Here is a 14,686-nt window from a genome sequence, read left to right as displayed (position 1 = left end):
GCAGCAGGGGAAGCCAATTTTATTCTTTCATACTTTGTTTCCTATGTGCCATTCTATTGTACCTTCTATTGTATGTTTGAAATGCCAAATAAATGATTATAATAAATAATTTAAAAAGTTGATTGGTCCTGATTTAGGATTCTTGAGAATGTGACATATTATAGCTTTATACATATAAAAGAATTCTACAAGGGCCCTATTTCAACCAGTCCATCTTCTATTCTTGATTTACGAAAAGCATAAAAATATCAAATTTAAAAGGGATATGAATAATTATTTAAGCTGTATAACTGTATATAATATTAAAGGTAATACAAAGTTTTGGTATGGGGTCATGAATTTGGTTCAAATGAACATATTGGAAGCATACCCGGTATGCGATCCTTCAATATTCAGTGATCGTTGTCGCGGTTGAAATCGAGTTTAAAGTTATGAAATTGTAAATAATACACTCTTTTTGTTGTATAGCTCCCTCTCAAGGTCAAGATATTAATTAAGCTATAACACAATGTTTCTTGACTAAAATCAACCAATTTGCTATTCTTGTTTGGAAGTTATATTTCACATCTACATATTCTGAGAATTTCATGGCCGCAGCTACCATTGTACGGCCGTAGGCGCTTTTTGTAATAGCGTAATATGACATGTTTATTTAACTTTCTTCTTGGAATGGAAGCTATGTGAGTTTTGTTGATATAATTGGTGTGCATATTTATAGTCGTGGTTGTTGATATAATCAGCCGAATAATGTGAAATCTTTAGAATCAGATGAAGAACGAACAAAAGAGAGATAACAAATTCTTTATTTTACGATAAAGGATAAGAAACATCGTTAATTCTTCTTCTATACTGTGTACATGTTGATGCCTTCCACCATGAAACCATCCAAGTGGATGCATTTGTTTGTATTATGCTGTCAGAGATCATGGCTGCTGTTTACTCATGTACAAAAGGGAGAGCTCAATCTAAACAGTCTATCCTCATGTCATTCAGTGCATGTCCATTCAGTTTCATTCTCTGATGGAAAACAGGGACTTACATGTACAACTCTAAGACGCTACCCCACCAGTAAAAGTTCAACTATACAGAGCATGCTTCAAGAAAGCTGTTCTTAATTAAGTAAAATGGATGAAAAACTTGAATAAAATTTGTCATTCACCTTTAATATGCAACATTTACAAGTAATCTTGACTTTTAATATGGTATATAGAGAAGAGGATTCTAATGGTATCAAACAACACTGAAACTGAGTACCAAAGATATTAAATGTGCCAACAAGTTTGATAGAAAATGTCATTGGCCGAGTTATGAGCACAAAAATGTAAGGTAATAAAGCTTGTAATCACTACCTACAGAGTGTGACTCATGAGTCATGATTACTACTGCTCCTCATCAGTAGGTGTGTATAGGGTGAGTCAAAAAAAAATTACACCTAGAAAATTGCTAATTATTTTTAAAATCATCTATGGACAGTAAACTATTATACATCTTATGAAAGAGTGTTTTATCCCAAATCGTTTGGTATCATTTTTGTGTGGTATGTGTTTACGCTTGGATGAACAGGAGGCATTGTTTGCGAGAGTGCAAAATCGAATTTTCTAGGTGTAAACTTTTTTTTGACTCACACTGTATAGGGGAAATCAAGAATACATGAATATCTCATGTTTCATTTTCTTTGACTCTACTACCAGGTGCAACTGTTGAAGACGTCCCACCAGCAGGAGCTCGGTAGAATCATCAATGACCTGGAAGATGAAGCAAGCTCTAGGAATCACATGGATAAGAGGCTCGGTGCTCTACGTAAAGAGGTACGGTACTCTTAAAGAAATACAGTCAAACCTGCTCTAGTGACCACCTTTATAGAAAGACCACCTGTCTACAAAGACCACATTTTTTGTTTTCCTTGACAATGGTTTCTCATTGAAAAACGTACTAAAGGAACCTGTACATCAAGACAACCTGCCCATAAAGACCACTTTTCTTGTCTCCCTTGGGTGGTCTTTATAGACAGGTTTCACTGTACAAGGGATGTGTATGACAAGCTGTGATTTTGAAGTTTTTATTATGGAAGGGGGTGATGGTGGTTCAGCCCCACTGTTAACATTTGACCAAAGTGGACTGCTATGGCTGCAGTATGGTGTGGTGTTTTTTAACCTAGGAAAAAGAGAAAATGGGGGTAGCACTACTATTATAAGATGAACATCCTTAGAAGCTTAATTATGGTAGTTTAAATGAACACTGATCAAGGCCCTGTTTCATAAAATGTCTTATCACTAACAAGATATGGTAATTGTTATAAGCTACTAGAATCCTTGCATTTGATTGACTGTGAGCAGATTTGTCATAGATCTTTGGCAGTTTTCATTGATTAAAAAGCTTTATGAAACGGAGCCCAGAACTCGGATGAGTACGGTAAAGTGAGATAGTATGGAACCATAAATACAAGTGTCAAACATCAAGGAAAAAAAGATCATAGAATAGTCGAGTGTTAAGACTGTCATGTGTAAAAACCCTAACAAAGTAACAGGTAAGAGATGTAGACAGTGATTTTAGAACGGAGGAATGCGGTTGCATGCCCTATATTAAATCTGCAAAAGTGTAGCTTTGCTCTATGGCTAATTGTTTTCTGCTTTATGTCATTACCTTGGATGGCTTAGGAGTGAGAATATTATAAAATACCTTACTTCTTTAAAAAAAAACTTCATATCAGGTGGCTATAATTCCAAGATTTGATAATTTCCCAGAGTCAGGGTAAGGCTGGATTGCCAAGAGGAGCATCATTGCATGAGTCTCATTGTTAATGACCCTCTTTCCACCATGGTGTATTGCCATTCTCTCTGGGTTAAACCAACTACAAACTGACATCCCAGAGTTGTTTTTCATTCCCTTCCTTAATAGCTGGAGAGGCTCCAGGCTGAGAATGCAGCGGAATGGGGGAAGAGGGAGCGGCTGGAGACTGAGAAGCTGAACCTGGAGCGGGAGAACAAGAAGCAGAGATCTGAGATTGAGGATCTGAGGGAGACCATCTCCATCAGGAGCAAACAGACGACCCTTGAGATGGAGAATACCATCAAGAACACCCAGGAGGATCTCAAGGCCAAGACTGCGGTAAGGAAGGGTGCCAGGAGACCGGTGGAGCCGGTGAAACATACCCCACCTGTAGTTGGTTTGCAGGCTAAAAACATTATCGGTCCTAATGCCACACTTCCAAATCGCAGCACAAGCTAAATTTGACTTTTAAAAACAATAGCAAAATAAAATAAGAATTTTGAAAAATATTCTGGATAATTTGGAAGTGTGGCATTAGGACTGACAATGTTTTTAGCCTGCAAACCAACTACAGATACGTAGTGTTTCACAAAAACTAAGATCAACTTTAAGTTGGACTATGGCAGGCCTTTCATGCCACTGGTTGCTCTCATCACTGGTCTCTCAATTATGATATTTAGATAATATTTTTTCCTTCAATAATGAACTATCAAAAAAGGTAAATTCTGTAGATTTGTGACCACGATTCGTACGTCCCTTGAGAAACAAATTCCAGGAATGGTTAGAGTAACTAGTGGCAGTCCCCTCTGGCGCTAATGTCCTTTGGCAAGACATTAATCTACATTCGCCACGCTCCAACTAGGTGTTTAATGGGTACCAGTAAAAAGGAATTCTGTTAATGATGTGAGCACCAAAATCAGTAGCCTAGCAGGGCTGTGGTAATATGGGAGTGCCTTGAGCACCTTGCATGTGGGATATGTGGGCTATATAAAATATCCAAGATTATTATAAATCATACTTTATGTTTTCTGCCGCCATCATTTACAGTAAAGGTCCGCCAATTACATTATATTAGGAGACAATTAAGATAAGCATGAGAATAGAGGGCAATCATGTTTCAAAAAGAGACATGATTTGTGCTCAGGTTCTGCAAATCTGCATTTCTGTATCCTCTTTCTCCTAAACCCAGGCCTGTTAAATAGGAGCTGGGAAAGGAAATCCAATCAATCCAAACACAAACTTGTGCTAATTTGATTGTCTCACTTAACCTTGGGCTGAAATCTGCAGCTGCGTTGCCAAGTTAATAACTAGGAAATAATAGAGATTACATCTTAATTACCACCCACGTGGTTATAGCACACAATCAGCTGTTGTTTGATTCTTGTCTGTCATGTGATCAGGGTATTCTACAATGCAGAGATTTTACATTCTTTTTTTTCAAGATTTTATAGTTTAGGAAACAGAAGAAGAGCCCTGTGGATAGATGAGTGATCCTGAGAATGGGAGGTTTGCGGTTCAGAACCATGTCTGTGCCCTAGTACCCTGGTGTACTAGTTAATCCTCATTTACCTTGCTCCACAATTGAACATCCAGTTTTCTCTTTGCTTTGTATAGACTATATATCCTTTACATTGATATCCTGATCCAAATAACTTTATGAAGACCCTGGTCAATTGATAATGATTTAATCACCCTAAACTTCAACAATATCTAGATTAATAACTCTATAAAGAGTTTCCTTGTATTGCCACTATGCATTTAAATATAGACAAAAAATCTCTCTCAAATTCTTCCAAATGTCTAAGTATTAATACAGCATTATCATCATTTGTAAAGCTTTAAAAGGGGATAGAAATAAGAACACTCGTTTTTCCAATTTAAAAATGAAGCTCTGATAAAAATAATTTTTAAAAGTTGGCATGAGAATGTCAGAATGCTTAAGAAGACATTCCTGTACTGCAGACTCATGGAAAAGGACTTGGATAATTAAGGGGTTTCCATGAAGTGAACCAGATCTGTAGTGTCCAGAATTTGTGCGTAACTTAGGGGCGTAGTTGTGTTGTAACATGAATGTTCCCAAGTGAGGAAAGTCTAGGAAACAGACCACAGACTAAATCAGTAGTGTCCAGAAAGTGCGCTTTATCATGTAGGGGCGTAGTTGTGTTGTAACATGAATGTTCCCAAGTGAGGAAAGGTCTCGGAAACAAACCGCAGACTGAATTAATCGCCCACAGGTGTAGACTTGGTTTCCAGGATACCATACCTACGATTGGGTGTTTCCCCTCTGCGATGCGATTAGGTTTGAAGAGCAAAGACTGCTGTGTCATGGTATATTTAGACAGGCTTCGTGACTCTTGGAAACCTAGATATTCAGATAGGTAGCCTGAAAGGATCAACATGTACTTCTTTGTAGATGAAGCTGAGTGGAAATGAGTCTGAAGTATAGAGTCAATACACAATCTCTCAACCTCTAACTGAGAGGGAGAGTTATGCGCTCAGTCCAAAGTCATTCCTACACTTTATATCTATTTTTGTGGGGGGGGGGGGGGGGGGGACTCATTTCAAGCCAAAAAAATAATATCCTTTTGTGTCAAATAGAAAATACCCAGATTAGAAGATATCTTTTCTGAAATATTAACGTTTGGCCCCCTTCTCATGGTATGCATACAGTGATTCTTTGGACCAACCATCACAGTCGAACCCTGTCATAGATAAAGGCAATTTCTTAATCCAATTGTGTCAAACACAAGATTAAAATTGCAGCACTTTTGTCTCCTTTGGCACTGATAGAGCTCTCAGATCTGGTACTAGATGAGAGAGCCCATGAAACCCAGAGTAATGTAAAGCTTTAAAAATGCTGTCTTAGGAAAGAAGATGGTGCACATGATGTATTTATGTGACCTTCTGTCAGTGTATTGCTTGGCACTACAACATGTAGTCACTGCTGTGAAGCTCTTTGACTCTGTGTGATTGTTAGGTCTGACACAGAAGTCATGATTAAGTTTCATTCCGCTGTTCATGGCAATGTTACATCTTGTCTAGAGCAGCTGCTTAACCTAAATCAGAAACACTTACTACTCTGTAATTACTGGTAATCAACCATGTGTTCAAAGATCATTATACATCAATCATATATTGTGATATACTAGGTGGGTGGTCTGGATATGAATCTTTTAGAGTTATTTCACATTCTGTCAAAAGGTTTTCCTTTTAAGGAAATAAAAGTGGATTTAAGTTTACAGTTGGGGCTATATATTCATGTTAAAGGAATATCATTTTGGAGTAATAAGAACGATAATAATATTCCGCTTTTATAAAGCACCCAATACATTGATACAACGATGTGCCTAAGCGCTTTACAGATATTTGATTACCCCGGCATCGGAGCAGGGCTTACCCCGGCATCGGAGTAGGGCTTACCCGCACACAATGTATGTGCATTCTCCACTCCCTGGGGAGTATGTAAGAGCATGCAGATGAATAATGCTTGGAGTAGTATTGTTAGAATTAAAGAACATATGGATACTAGTAGAAGATCTGGCAGAATTAAGATAGGGGGAGGAAGGAGTATTAAAAGAGAAGAGAGGGAGGCTTCAACAAAGAGTAGACGTTGAGAAGATATAGGGGCATCCCCTTGCAACCCCCCACCCCAGGGGCAAATGGAAAAAAAGAAGTGTTTGAAGGAGCTGACAGAGCTGAGCAATGATCATTAGATGAAGAGCTATTTTCCTGCATCATGTTCATCAATTTACTGAGAATAAAATACAGTGTAACCTGTCTATAAAGACTACCCAAGGGAGACAAGAAAAGCGGCCTTTAAGGCAGGTGTTCTTTATGAACAGGGTCCTATAGTACATGTTTCAAAGAGAAACATTTTTCAAGGGAAACAAAAAATGTGGTCTTTGTAGACAGGTGATCACCAAAGCAGGTTAGACTGTACATGCAAAATGTTATACCTTGTTTCAACAATAGCTAAGAAAGGTTTCATACTTTGTTCTTTGTAGGAGTTGACAGAATTGAAGCACAACCATAACAAGATGAAGAAGCAGCTGACAGACAAGCTTGCTGAGCTGGACCATACCACCACCAGGTGTCAACAACATGAAGAAGACGTCAAGAAACTCAGAGTCAGGGTGGATGAACTTAAAAGAGATTTAGCAAGGAGAGAGGATGAGGTAAGATGTTGAAAGGTTTTAGGAAATTCAGACAGGATGGTAATTGTTTGGGTTGTTTGTTTGGTTACAGCTTGAGGATAGTTGTCTTTGAGACACTAGAAATAGGAGAGAATGAACTTAAGACAGATTTGGCAAGGAGAGAGGATAAGGTAAGTCGTCTATGAACACTGCAGCACCTTCAAAATAGAATGATTCTTCTGGTAGCAAAAAGATATCAGAGATGCAATTCACAGGAGGGAAGATGGCTCAATGGTAGAGCAGTGGTCTCCTAACCGGGAGGTCCCTGGCTTGAAACCAAGTTGATGCGCTGGTGCCTTTTGGTAGGGTATTAATCCTCGTTATCAAGACCCTTGGAGAGGATCAAAAGCCGTTGGTCCCTTGGTTGCCTACTTACAAGCATATACATGCTTTCTTAGCAGTCAGGTAAAACAAAATAAACAATTCAGCCAGAATGTATACAAATCCTACTGTACCAAAAGTTCTGTTAGTACCCTGGTTTTTAGGTACTGAAAGTATTCAAAGAATAACTTCCTGTCTATCTTGTCATTGTTTTCCAAATGTCTACAAAATTTATCATGGTTTCAAGATCTATTTTAAAACTAGACACAGATGGATTCTTTGAAAGGGTGCACACCAAATATATCCCATGACCTTTTGAACATTTATTGTTCCATTTCAGCTACTCTAAAGGGAGTCTGCATGTGACATCTTTGTCAATAAATGAGTATTACAATCGGTTCTTGGAGAACAATGATAAGCTTGGCTACAAAGAATGAGAAATTGGTTGGGAAGACTAAACATCAATTGAAATTGCAGACTAATATAATGACCCTTTCTGAGTGTTTGTTTTTGTCTGACTTTTATTCCACCAAAATCCTTTCTTTTTCATTTATATCTATTCTTATTGACCAACTGTTTTTCTCTTTATACTGTCTCTTCTTCTGATTCTGTATACCTCTTTCTACCTGATATTTGTGTCAATATATCATATCTCTCTCTCTCTCTCTCCCTCTCTTTTTCTTTCTCTATCTCTCTGTCTTTCTCTTTCTCTCTATTTCTCTCTCTTTCTCGCATTTCTCTATTTATCTACTGCGCCGTATCCTGTTTTTTCATATAATTCCTTGCAGATGTAAACATATAAATCTCCATATATTTAAATACTTATGTCACTTTCATTACAACTCTCCTTATTTTTGTCTTTCTCTTTTATCTTGTCTTTCTCATGATGCTCAGGTGGATGAGAGGATTAACTTTGTGAAGAAGCTTCAGAGGAACCTAGATGAGACCTTACAGCAGAATGAGAACCTAACCCTTCAAATAGACCATCTACAAAACAGGTGAGAAAACTCAACATGTCATACCATTTCTTTTATTTGGAAACTCGGGAAAAGTCTCACGAAAAGTGTTATTACCGGTATTGATACTTAATTTGATATCATGCTGTTGATAACATAGTTTCTAGATTTTAGACTAGTATCATATCACACTGTATTATCAACCAAGATGATAAAAGGAAAAGAATAGGTGTGTCCTTGTAATTGAATTAAAAGGCCATGACCTACCTAGCAACACTTAATATACGCAATTTGCATTCTGACTATTGAAATACTTATTCTTATTAGGTGAATGAAATAATTTGTATTGAGGCACCTCATAAAGACTTATGTTTATTAAATTTGGTTACATTACGAAAATTGCCTGTTGAATAAGCCACTTCAGAGAAAGCACTTCACTTGTACAAATGACCCCCAAATATCCACAGATCTTTCACTCATGAATACTGTACCTTTTGTTTGCCCTCTTGAAAAGAATACCATGACTTGTTTATCATACAATGCACCACTGATGCATAAAGGAAGAATGGTTACATAACTTTCATGAGAATCCAGTATTTGTATTTATCTGCCCATGCACAGATAGTTTCTTTGAATGGCTTTATATGGAATTGGTAATTTTGTGTGTAGGTGTGTGTGTGTTGCATTAGGTTACCTTATATGACCAAACCTCTGCAGTTAGTTGACCTTTTTTTCATTTTTTAATGCAATCTGCAGGCTTGATGGAAATCATGTCTTAAATTTCTAACAAATAGATAGAAAGTCTTATTTATAAAAAAAAAATCATCAAACTCATCAACATTTGTCTTCCCTGCCAGCACATGAGGGCGCCAGTCATGTCTTTAGTTTGTCATAATTTGATTTTTATACCCCACCGTATGCTTCTCTTATTAGGCAGCTCCTGTGCTTTCTTTGTTACTCATACACCTTTTCCATACCTACCTGCGAGTAACATTTTATGTTTTATTTCATTGGAAATTGATTAAACATAGAGAATTTTCATGACACCTTTGTGAAATCTGTGAATGGACTTTATTGATATGGTCACAAACAATTTCACGGTAGTAACAATAATTGCACATTTTAATAGATAATGTGCTTGTATATTGCACTTCAGGATAATGGATGACTGTGTTTTATTCAAAGTTGTTTGTTGTATTTATTCATTCAGTTTAATAATAATAATTTGTATCTTTGTTTTATGTATTCATTTCTTTCTTCTCTTAGACTACGTACTCAGACTTCAAACGTTGGGATTGCTAAGAAAAGAATGTCAACTCTCAAAATGGCTGCCAGTAAAAGTGATCAGGACTCCTGTTCAGACTGATCAGGATCTGGAATCTGCTTCATCAAACTGGAGGCTTCTTGGCTAAGAATCGTGACTTTAAAGAGAGTGTAGCTTGGCAAATAATAGTTAACACCATCTACGACTTCTTTTGGACTTCCGCACGTAAACGAATGGACTTGATTAACGGTAGTCAGCGACTTAATCTCTACATGGTCAGTGTACGCGAAACAGACCGCAGTTCTCCTCACCCTTCGGTTTCGAGTATGTTGCACGTACGTGATTGCTGCGGTCGCGTCGTCCATAGTCGTATTATACCCAGTTAGCCCAGAGACAGGATACAGGAAAAACACATAGCCTCGTCATGCTACACTCCCTTTAATCCCCAAGATGACTGGAACAAGTAATAATGACTCCTATTCAGACTGATCAGAAACAGGAACCTGAACAGTATATGTGTTCATACTGGGGCCTGCTTATTCATCCCGACCCTTAAAATTACTGGTAGTAGTGACTACAATTCTATGACTCTATAAACACATTCTCCACTATCATATTTCCACCAACAATTTCCGTCGTGTAGACCAAAACTAATTCCAATTCCACATTCCTCTTGATTCCAAGATATTTTTTCCATGTCACAGTTTTCATTCGTATCGGTTCTTAGGAGTATGTTGCAAGGACTATCTATTGAGATAAGGTTTCATCAAATCAATGGTGGAAGATTATCGGTCTGGATATGTTCTACAACAGCAGCTATTTTGTTTAAGTTTCATTTGTGCAAAAGTTGAAGGTGCTTTGTAGATCTGCGAACGGAGAAAAAAATAGTTCTCCCTTTTGTTGCTTTCTGGGCATGTATCTGCCATATATACCATAAAGGGAAGGTTAAAAAATATATGGATTTTGGATTGTGAATACAACAGTCATGAATTGATGGAGTACAACTCTTATTCTACTTGTAGAATTGATATGGAATGCCTTTAAGAAGTCCACTCTGCATTTTATTTAAAAACAAATGAGTAGCACAATTCTAGGTATCACATTAAAATTACGTATTTTATGTTTCATTCATTCATTCTATAGCAATTATTCTTGTTATGCTCAAAATGTGAACTATGTAAAAGAAAAATATTCAGATATGCATTCTTAATATTTTCACCTTAAATGTACCTTTGAATGAATGACGTCAAGTTTTAGGCGGTCAGGATGCAATTTAAAGGATCTATAATTCATTAACCAATTATTAAGTAGGATACAAGTGGGAAAGTGAACCATTAACAAGATTTTCACTTATTAACGAGACATCTCCTACTTTTAAACCGAGTACTTAAAGACATCAATCATTTCATCTAAATACTCAAGAATTTATCCCTTAGATTTATTCATTTGTGTGAATACATATGGTCGATGATGAAACTTTTGGGGAAATTTTGTATACATCACTAAAATATGTTTAAAAATTATCTACGATGTAGAGTGGAATCTTGTAATTGAACATTCCTTGGTATTAGAAAATGATCATTTCTTATTAGAAAATCTTGGTATATCAGGTCTATAAAATAAAAAAACAGCCCCCAAACAGCTGGACCAGTAAAATTACCTTGTAATAAATTTAGTGTAAACAGTGTTGTTTAATGGAAGTTTTCTTAGCCGGAAATGTATATTTTTCTCCATAAATCATGCCAAAATCTGCCAAAATATTGTAATATATATATGCCATCATGATCAAAGTATAATGTCTGTAGAGAACTAGAAGGTCATTATCTCTGTAATGCTCTTTTGGCTCCAAACAGTTGATATGATGGAATTTGTATTTTTCTGCAAGCACACCTTTAAAAAAAAGAATAAAGAGGTTTAATGACACTGTATTCAGCTATCCACTGTCTTAAGGGGTTGGAATTTTATGTACATATAACTGATAAAGAAATGCAAGGAATTGATATGTTATTGTCTTGTGAGTTGTGAATGTGTGTACATGTATTTATAGCTGTGAAGGATTGAATGTGGAGACTGAGAAGACATGAAATATAGTAGTTTTCTTGACAGAAATATAATACTAGTTTTCTTGACAGAAATATAATACTAGTTTTCTTGACAGAAATATGATACTAATTTTCTTGACAGAAATATATAACAGCTGACATATTGTATAATAAAATATCAGATTAACACATGCATAGGATATATGTATGGTTAGTTGTAAAGTTAAAGGAGAAAGTCATCTAGTTTTGTGACAGATTGTCAATATATTGTACAGTTATGAGACATATAAGAGTCTGTCTGTTTGTCTGTCCAGTGTCTCTCTGTCTCTCCTTGTCTGTCCCTTTCCTATATTTCCTTCATTTTTAATCCCAACTGTTCTTCTTTGTCACATTACACCAAAGTCTCACATATTGCATATTTACATCTCATATTTACATTTTGAAATAGATTTTCATTTTTTTTCCTCTCGTCTTTCGAAGCATGTCAACTTTGTTGATATGCTCTGTATCTAGATTCAAGTCTTCTTGCTTTTCATGATTATATAAAAGTAACATTATTGTTTATCTATTTATTTATTTAACCTAACAACATTTGTGTATAGATTAAATTTCTGTATTCCACCAATGATGAATTCATTATTATTTATTCTGCTTTTACGTTCATGATAGAGTATAGGAAAGGAGGTCTTCTAGCATGCATGTATATGGTGATGTAGAATGGTTGGTTATGCCTGGTGTCCCATGGACCCTTTGTACAGCCTGTTGGCACTATGGCTATATGGTAGTCCAGCAGTCTGTCTTACTCCAAATCAGACAGAACATTAGACTTCCATGAGAAATACAATGTAGTATGTATCCAATGCTTATTAATTTGAAATATAATAGAAATGCTACAATTTTATTTTTATGCCTCTGCGATGATGCCAGAGACATTATTTTTCTTACAATCTTTTTTTTGTTAAGGACATTCTAGATCATTCTGTCATTAAGTAAGTACATGCAAATATGATTATTATTTAACATTTTTGTTATTATTTCTTACTTGAGTTTTGATCGAGTAAAAATAAGTGTATTTAAGCTAAATCAAACATTATGTGTGTCCAATCTGTACCTTGAAAACAATGTATTCTCTCTTACCCACCTTGACTGTTCTCTGTGTGATAGGACAGAATTGTTTCATTTATTTGTTAATACCAGGGCTGTGATCATGTGTAATTTGAAATCTGAAAGGCCTTTATTTAGATCCTACAGTCTTTAATCATCTCACAAGTTTATTAGTGACTCGTTATTTTTAATGAGTTTGACATTAAACCCTTTGTTGTGTTTAACTTCATTTTGTAGGAGAAAGTCCTGCTAGTGTCCGAAAGCATTTGTGAACAAAAAAGAAACAACGACTGGAAAGAAATCGGGCATTTAACTTAATAGGAGAGATCTTTTCTGTATTGTTTTGATTAAAAGTGTTTTATAATCTTTAAAATTTACAACATTTAGGGGTTTATTTATTATTGGAGATCATGGCATGTACAGTATTCCCTATTTCCTAATGCAATCGAAGCAGATGTATTCTCTCTTTTTCCTTTTATTCTGCAGCTCTCCGAGCAAAATTGATCAAGAATAATGGGCCATTAAATTTAACAGGAGACATGGGGAGGCATAAACATAACTTGTATGAAAGATGGAAAGATGATTTATGTGTCTGGTATTACAATGCCCTCCCTGTGCTGTACACACTGATATGATAATGGTATCATGTTCAACCATAATAAATGAGATCGCATAAAACCAACTATGTGCATCCATATTCATTTGTTTGGCGTTACTGATTCTCTCTCTCTCTCTTCCCCTCTCTTTTCCTCCCCCTCTCTCAGCCTCTCTTTCTTTCTCCACAACTCTGACTTTCCAGCCCTCTTAGTCTTTCTTCCCCTCTCTCCCCTTCTTTCTCTCTCTCACTCTCTCCCTCTCTCACTCTCTCCCTCTCTCTCTCCCTTCGCCTCTATCAGTCCCTCTTTCTCCACAAAACTTCTGCAAGACTACATCTTCCCATCTCTCTCCCTGAATTCATTTGTCTGGCATCACCAACAGCCCCCCCCCCCCCTCACTCTCAGCCTCCTCTCTTTTTCTTCTATATTTCTCTCGCTCTTTATCTTCTCAACCCCATTTTGTCCCCCCCCCCTCCCCCTCTCGTACATATATGTATTTTATAGCTATTTCATAGTCATATTAAACGTTTTCCTCAAGCATTTGAGCTCCCGACACAAACGATCGTCATTGTAATGTAAAATGAGATAATATATAAAAAGAATACAATGCAATTATCTCTCTTTGTATATCATGATTTATTTTCATATCCTTTCTGTAATACATGTACATCACTTTTTTCTACCCAATGTTAAAAGGACTGCATAAACAGGTAGCGACATCACACAAAATTGAAAAATCACAGAATAAAAAGGTGTTTGCCGCTTAAATGTTTGGACAAACATCATCAAACAAGACAATCAAAATAATAAATAACATAATTTACTGTACAAGATAATTATTGTAAGCAATAAAAGGGAATAAAATTAAATCCACTTTATAAGGCTCATTGCATGCTAGAGATTTCACAAGCACCAGTGGATTAACGAGATAACGAAACTCACTGAGAAATTATTCTGAACTTCAGAACAAAGAATTTGGAATTAGATCAAACAGATAATATTCATATATTGATGAACATCGTAGAAAATACATCATAGAAATAATGACTCTAGTCGCTTGTAGAAGATGTGCAGAATTTTAAATATAAAAAAGATGTTTCTGAAGAAATATTTCATGAATTTCGCTCTATTTAAACTTCCAACGTTTGAGATGATCGGCATTACAAACAACAAACAAGGCAGGAAAAATATCTTTCAACTGAACCTGCAACATATACTGCTATCTGGACAGAACCAGGCCATTTCTGGTCCATGTCATGGTCATGATGTTTGTAAAAAAAGAAGATAAATTATGTGTTCAAGTTTCAGAGGACTTTGTGCCTTTCAGAAACGAACTTCCCGAACTGTATACATGAACTTACTTGAAGTAGCTGGGAAACATAATCTCAAGCCACTTTGCTACACATACATTTGTAATTTTGGACACCTCTTTTAGTCCTGG

General features: G+C 36.2%; 1 protein-coding gene across 2 annotated transcripts in view; it reads left to right on the top strand.

Moving 5' to 3' along the window:
* The window catches only part of LOC100889752 (coiled-coil domain-containing protein 102A), a 48,118-nt gene extending 36,995 nt beyond the window's left edge, over positions 1-11,123 (top strand). For both annotated transcript variants that reach the window (XM_011668152.2, XM_030975121.1), the window contains 5 exons: positions 1,692-1,808; positions 2,899-3,108; positions 6,774-6,944; positions 8,178-8,281; positions 9,506-11,123. In XM_011668152.2, coding sequence (XP_011666454.2) covers positions 1,692-1,808; positions 2,899-3,108; positions 6,774-6,944; positions 8,178-8,281; positions 9,506-9,605 — 702 coding nt within the window. In that variant the 3' untranslated portion in view covers positions 9,606-11,123. The remainder of the gene's footprint in view (positions 1-1,691; positions 1,809-2,898; positions 3,109-6,773; positions 6,945-8,177; positions 8,282-9,505) is intronic.
* Positions 11,124-14,686: the final 3,563 nt, after the last annotated feature.

The sequence above is a fragment of the Strongylocentrotus purpuratus genome, unplaced genomic scaffold, assembly GCF_000002235.5.
Source record: "Strongylocentrotus purpuratus isolate Spur 01 unplaced genomic scaffold, Spur_5.0 spur5_scaffold_8, whole genome shotgun sequence".
NCBI lineage: Eukaryota > Metazoa > Echinodermata > Echinoidea > Camarodonta > Strongylocentrotidae > Strongylocentrotus > Strongylocentrotus purpuratus.
Note: the sequence above shows the minus strand (reverse complement) of the source record. Positions and strands in the feature narration are given on the sequence as shown.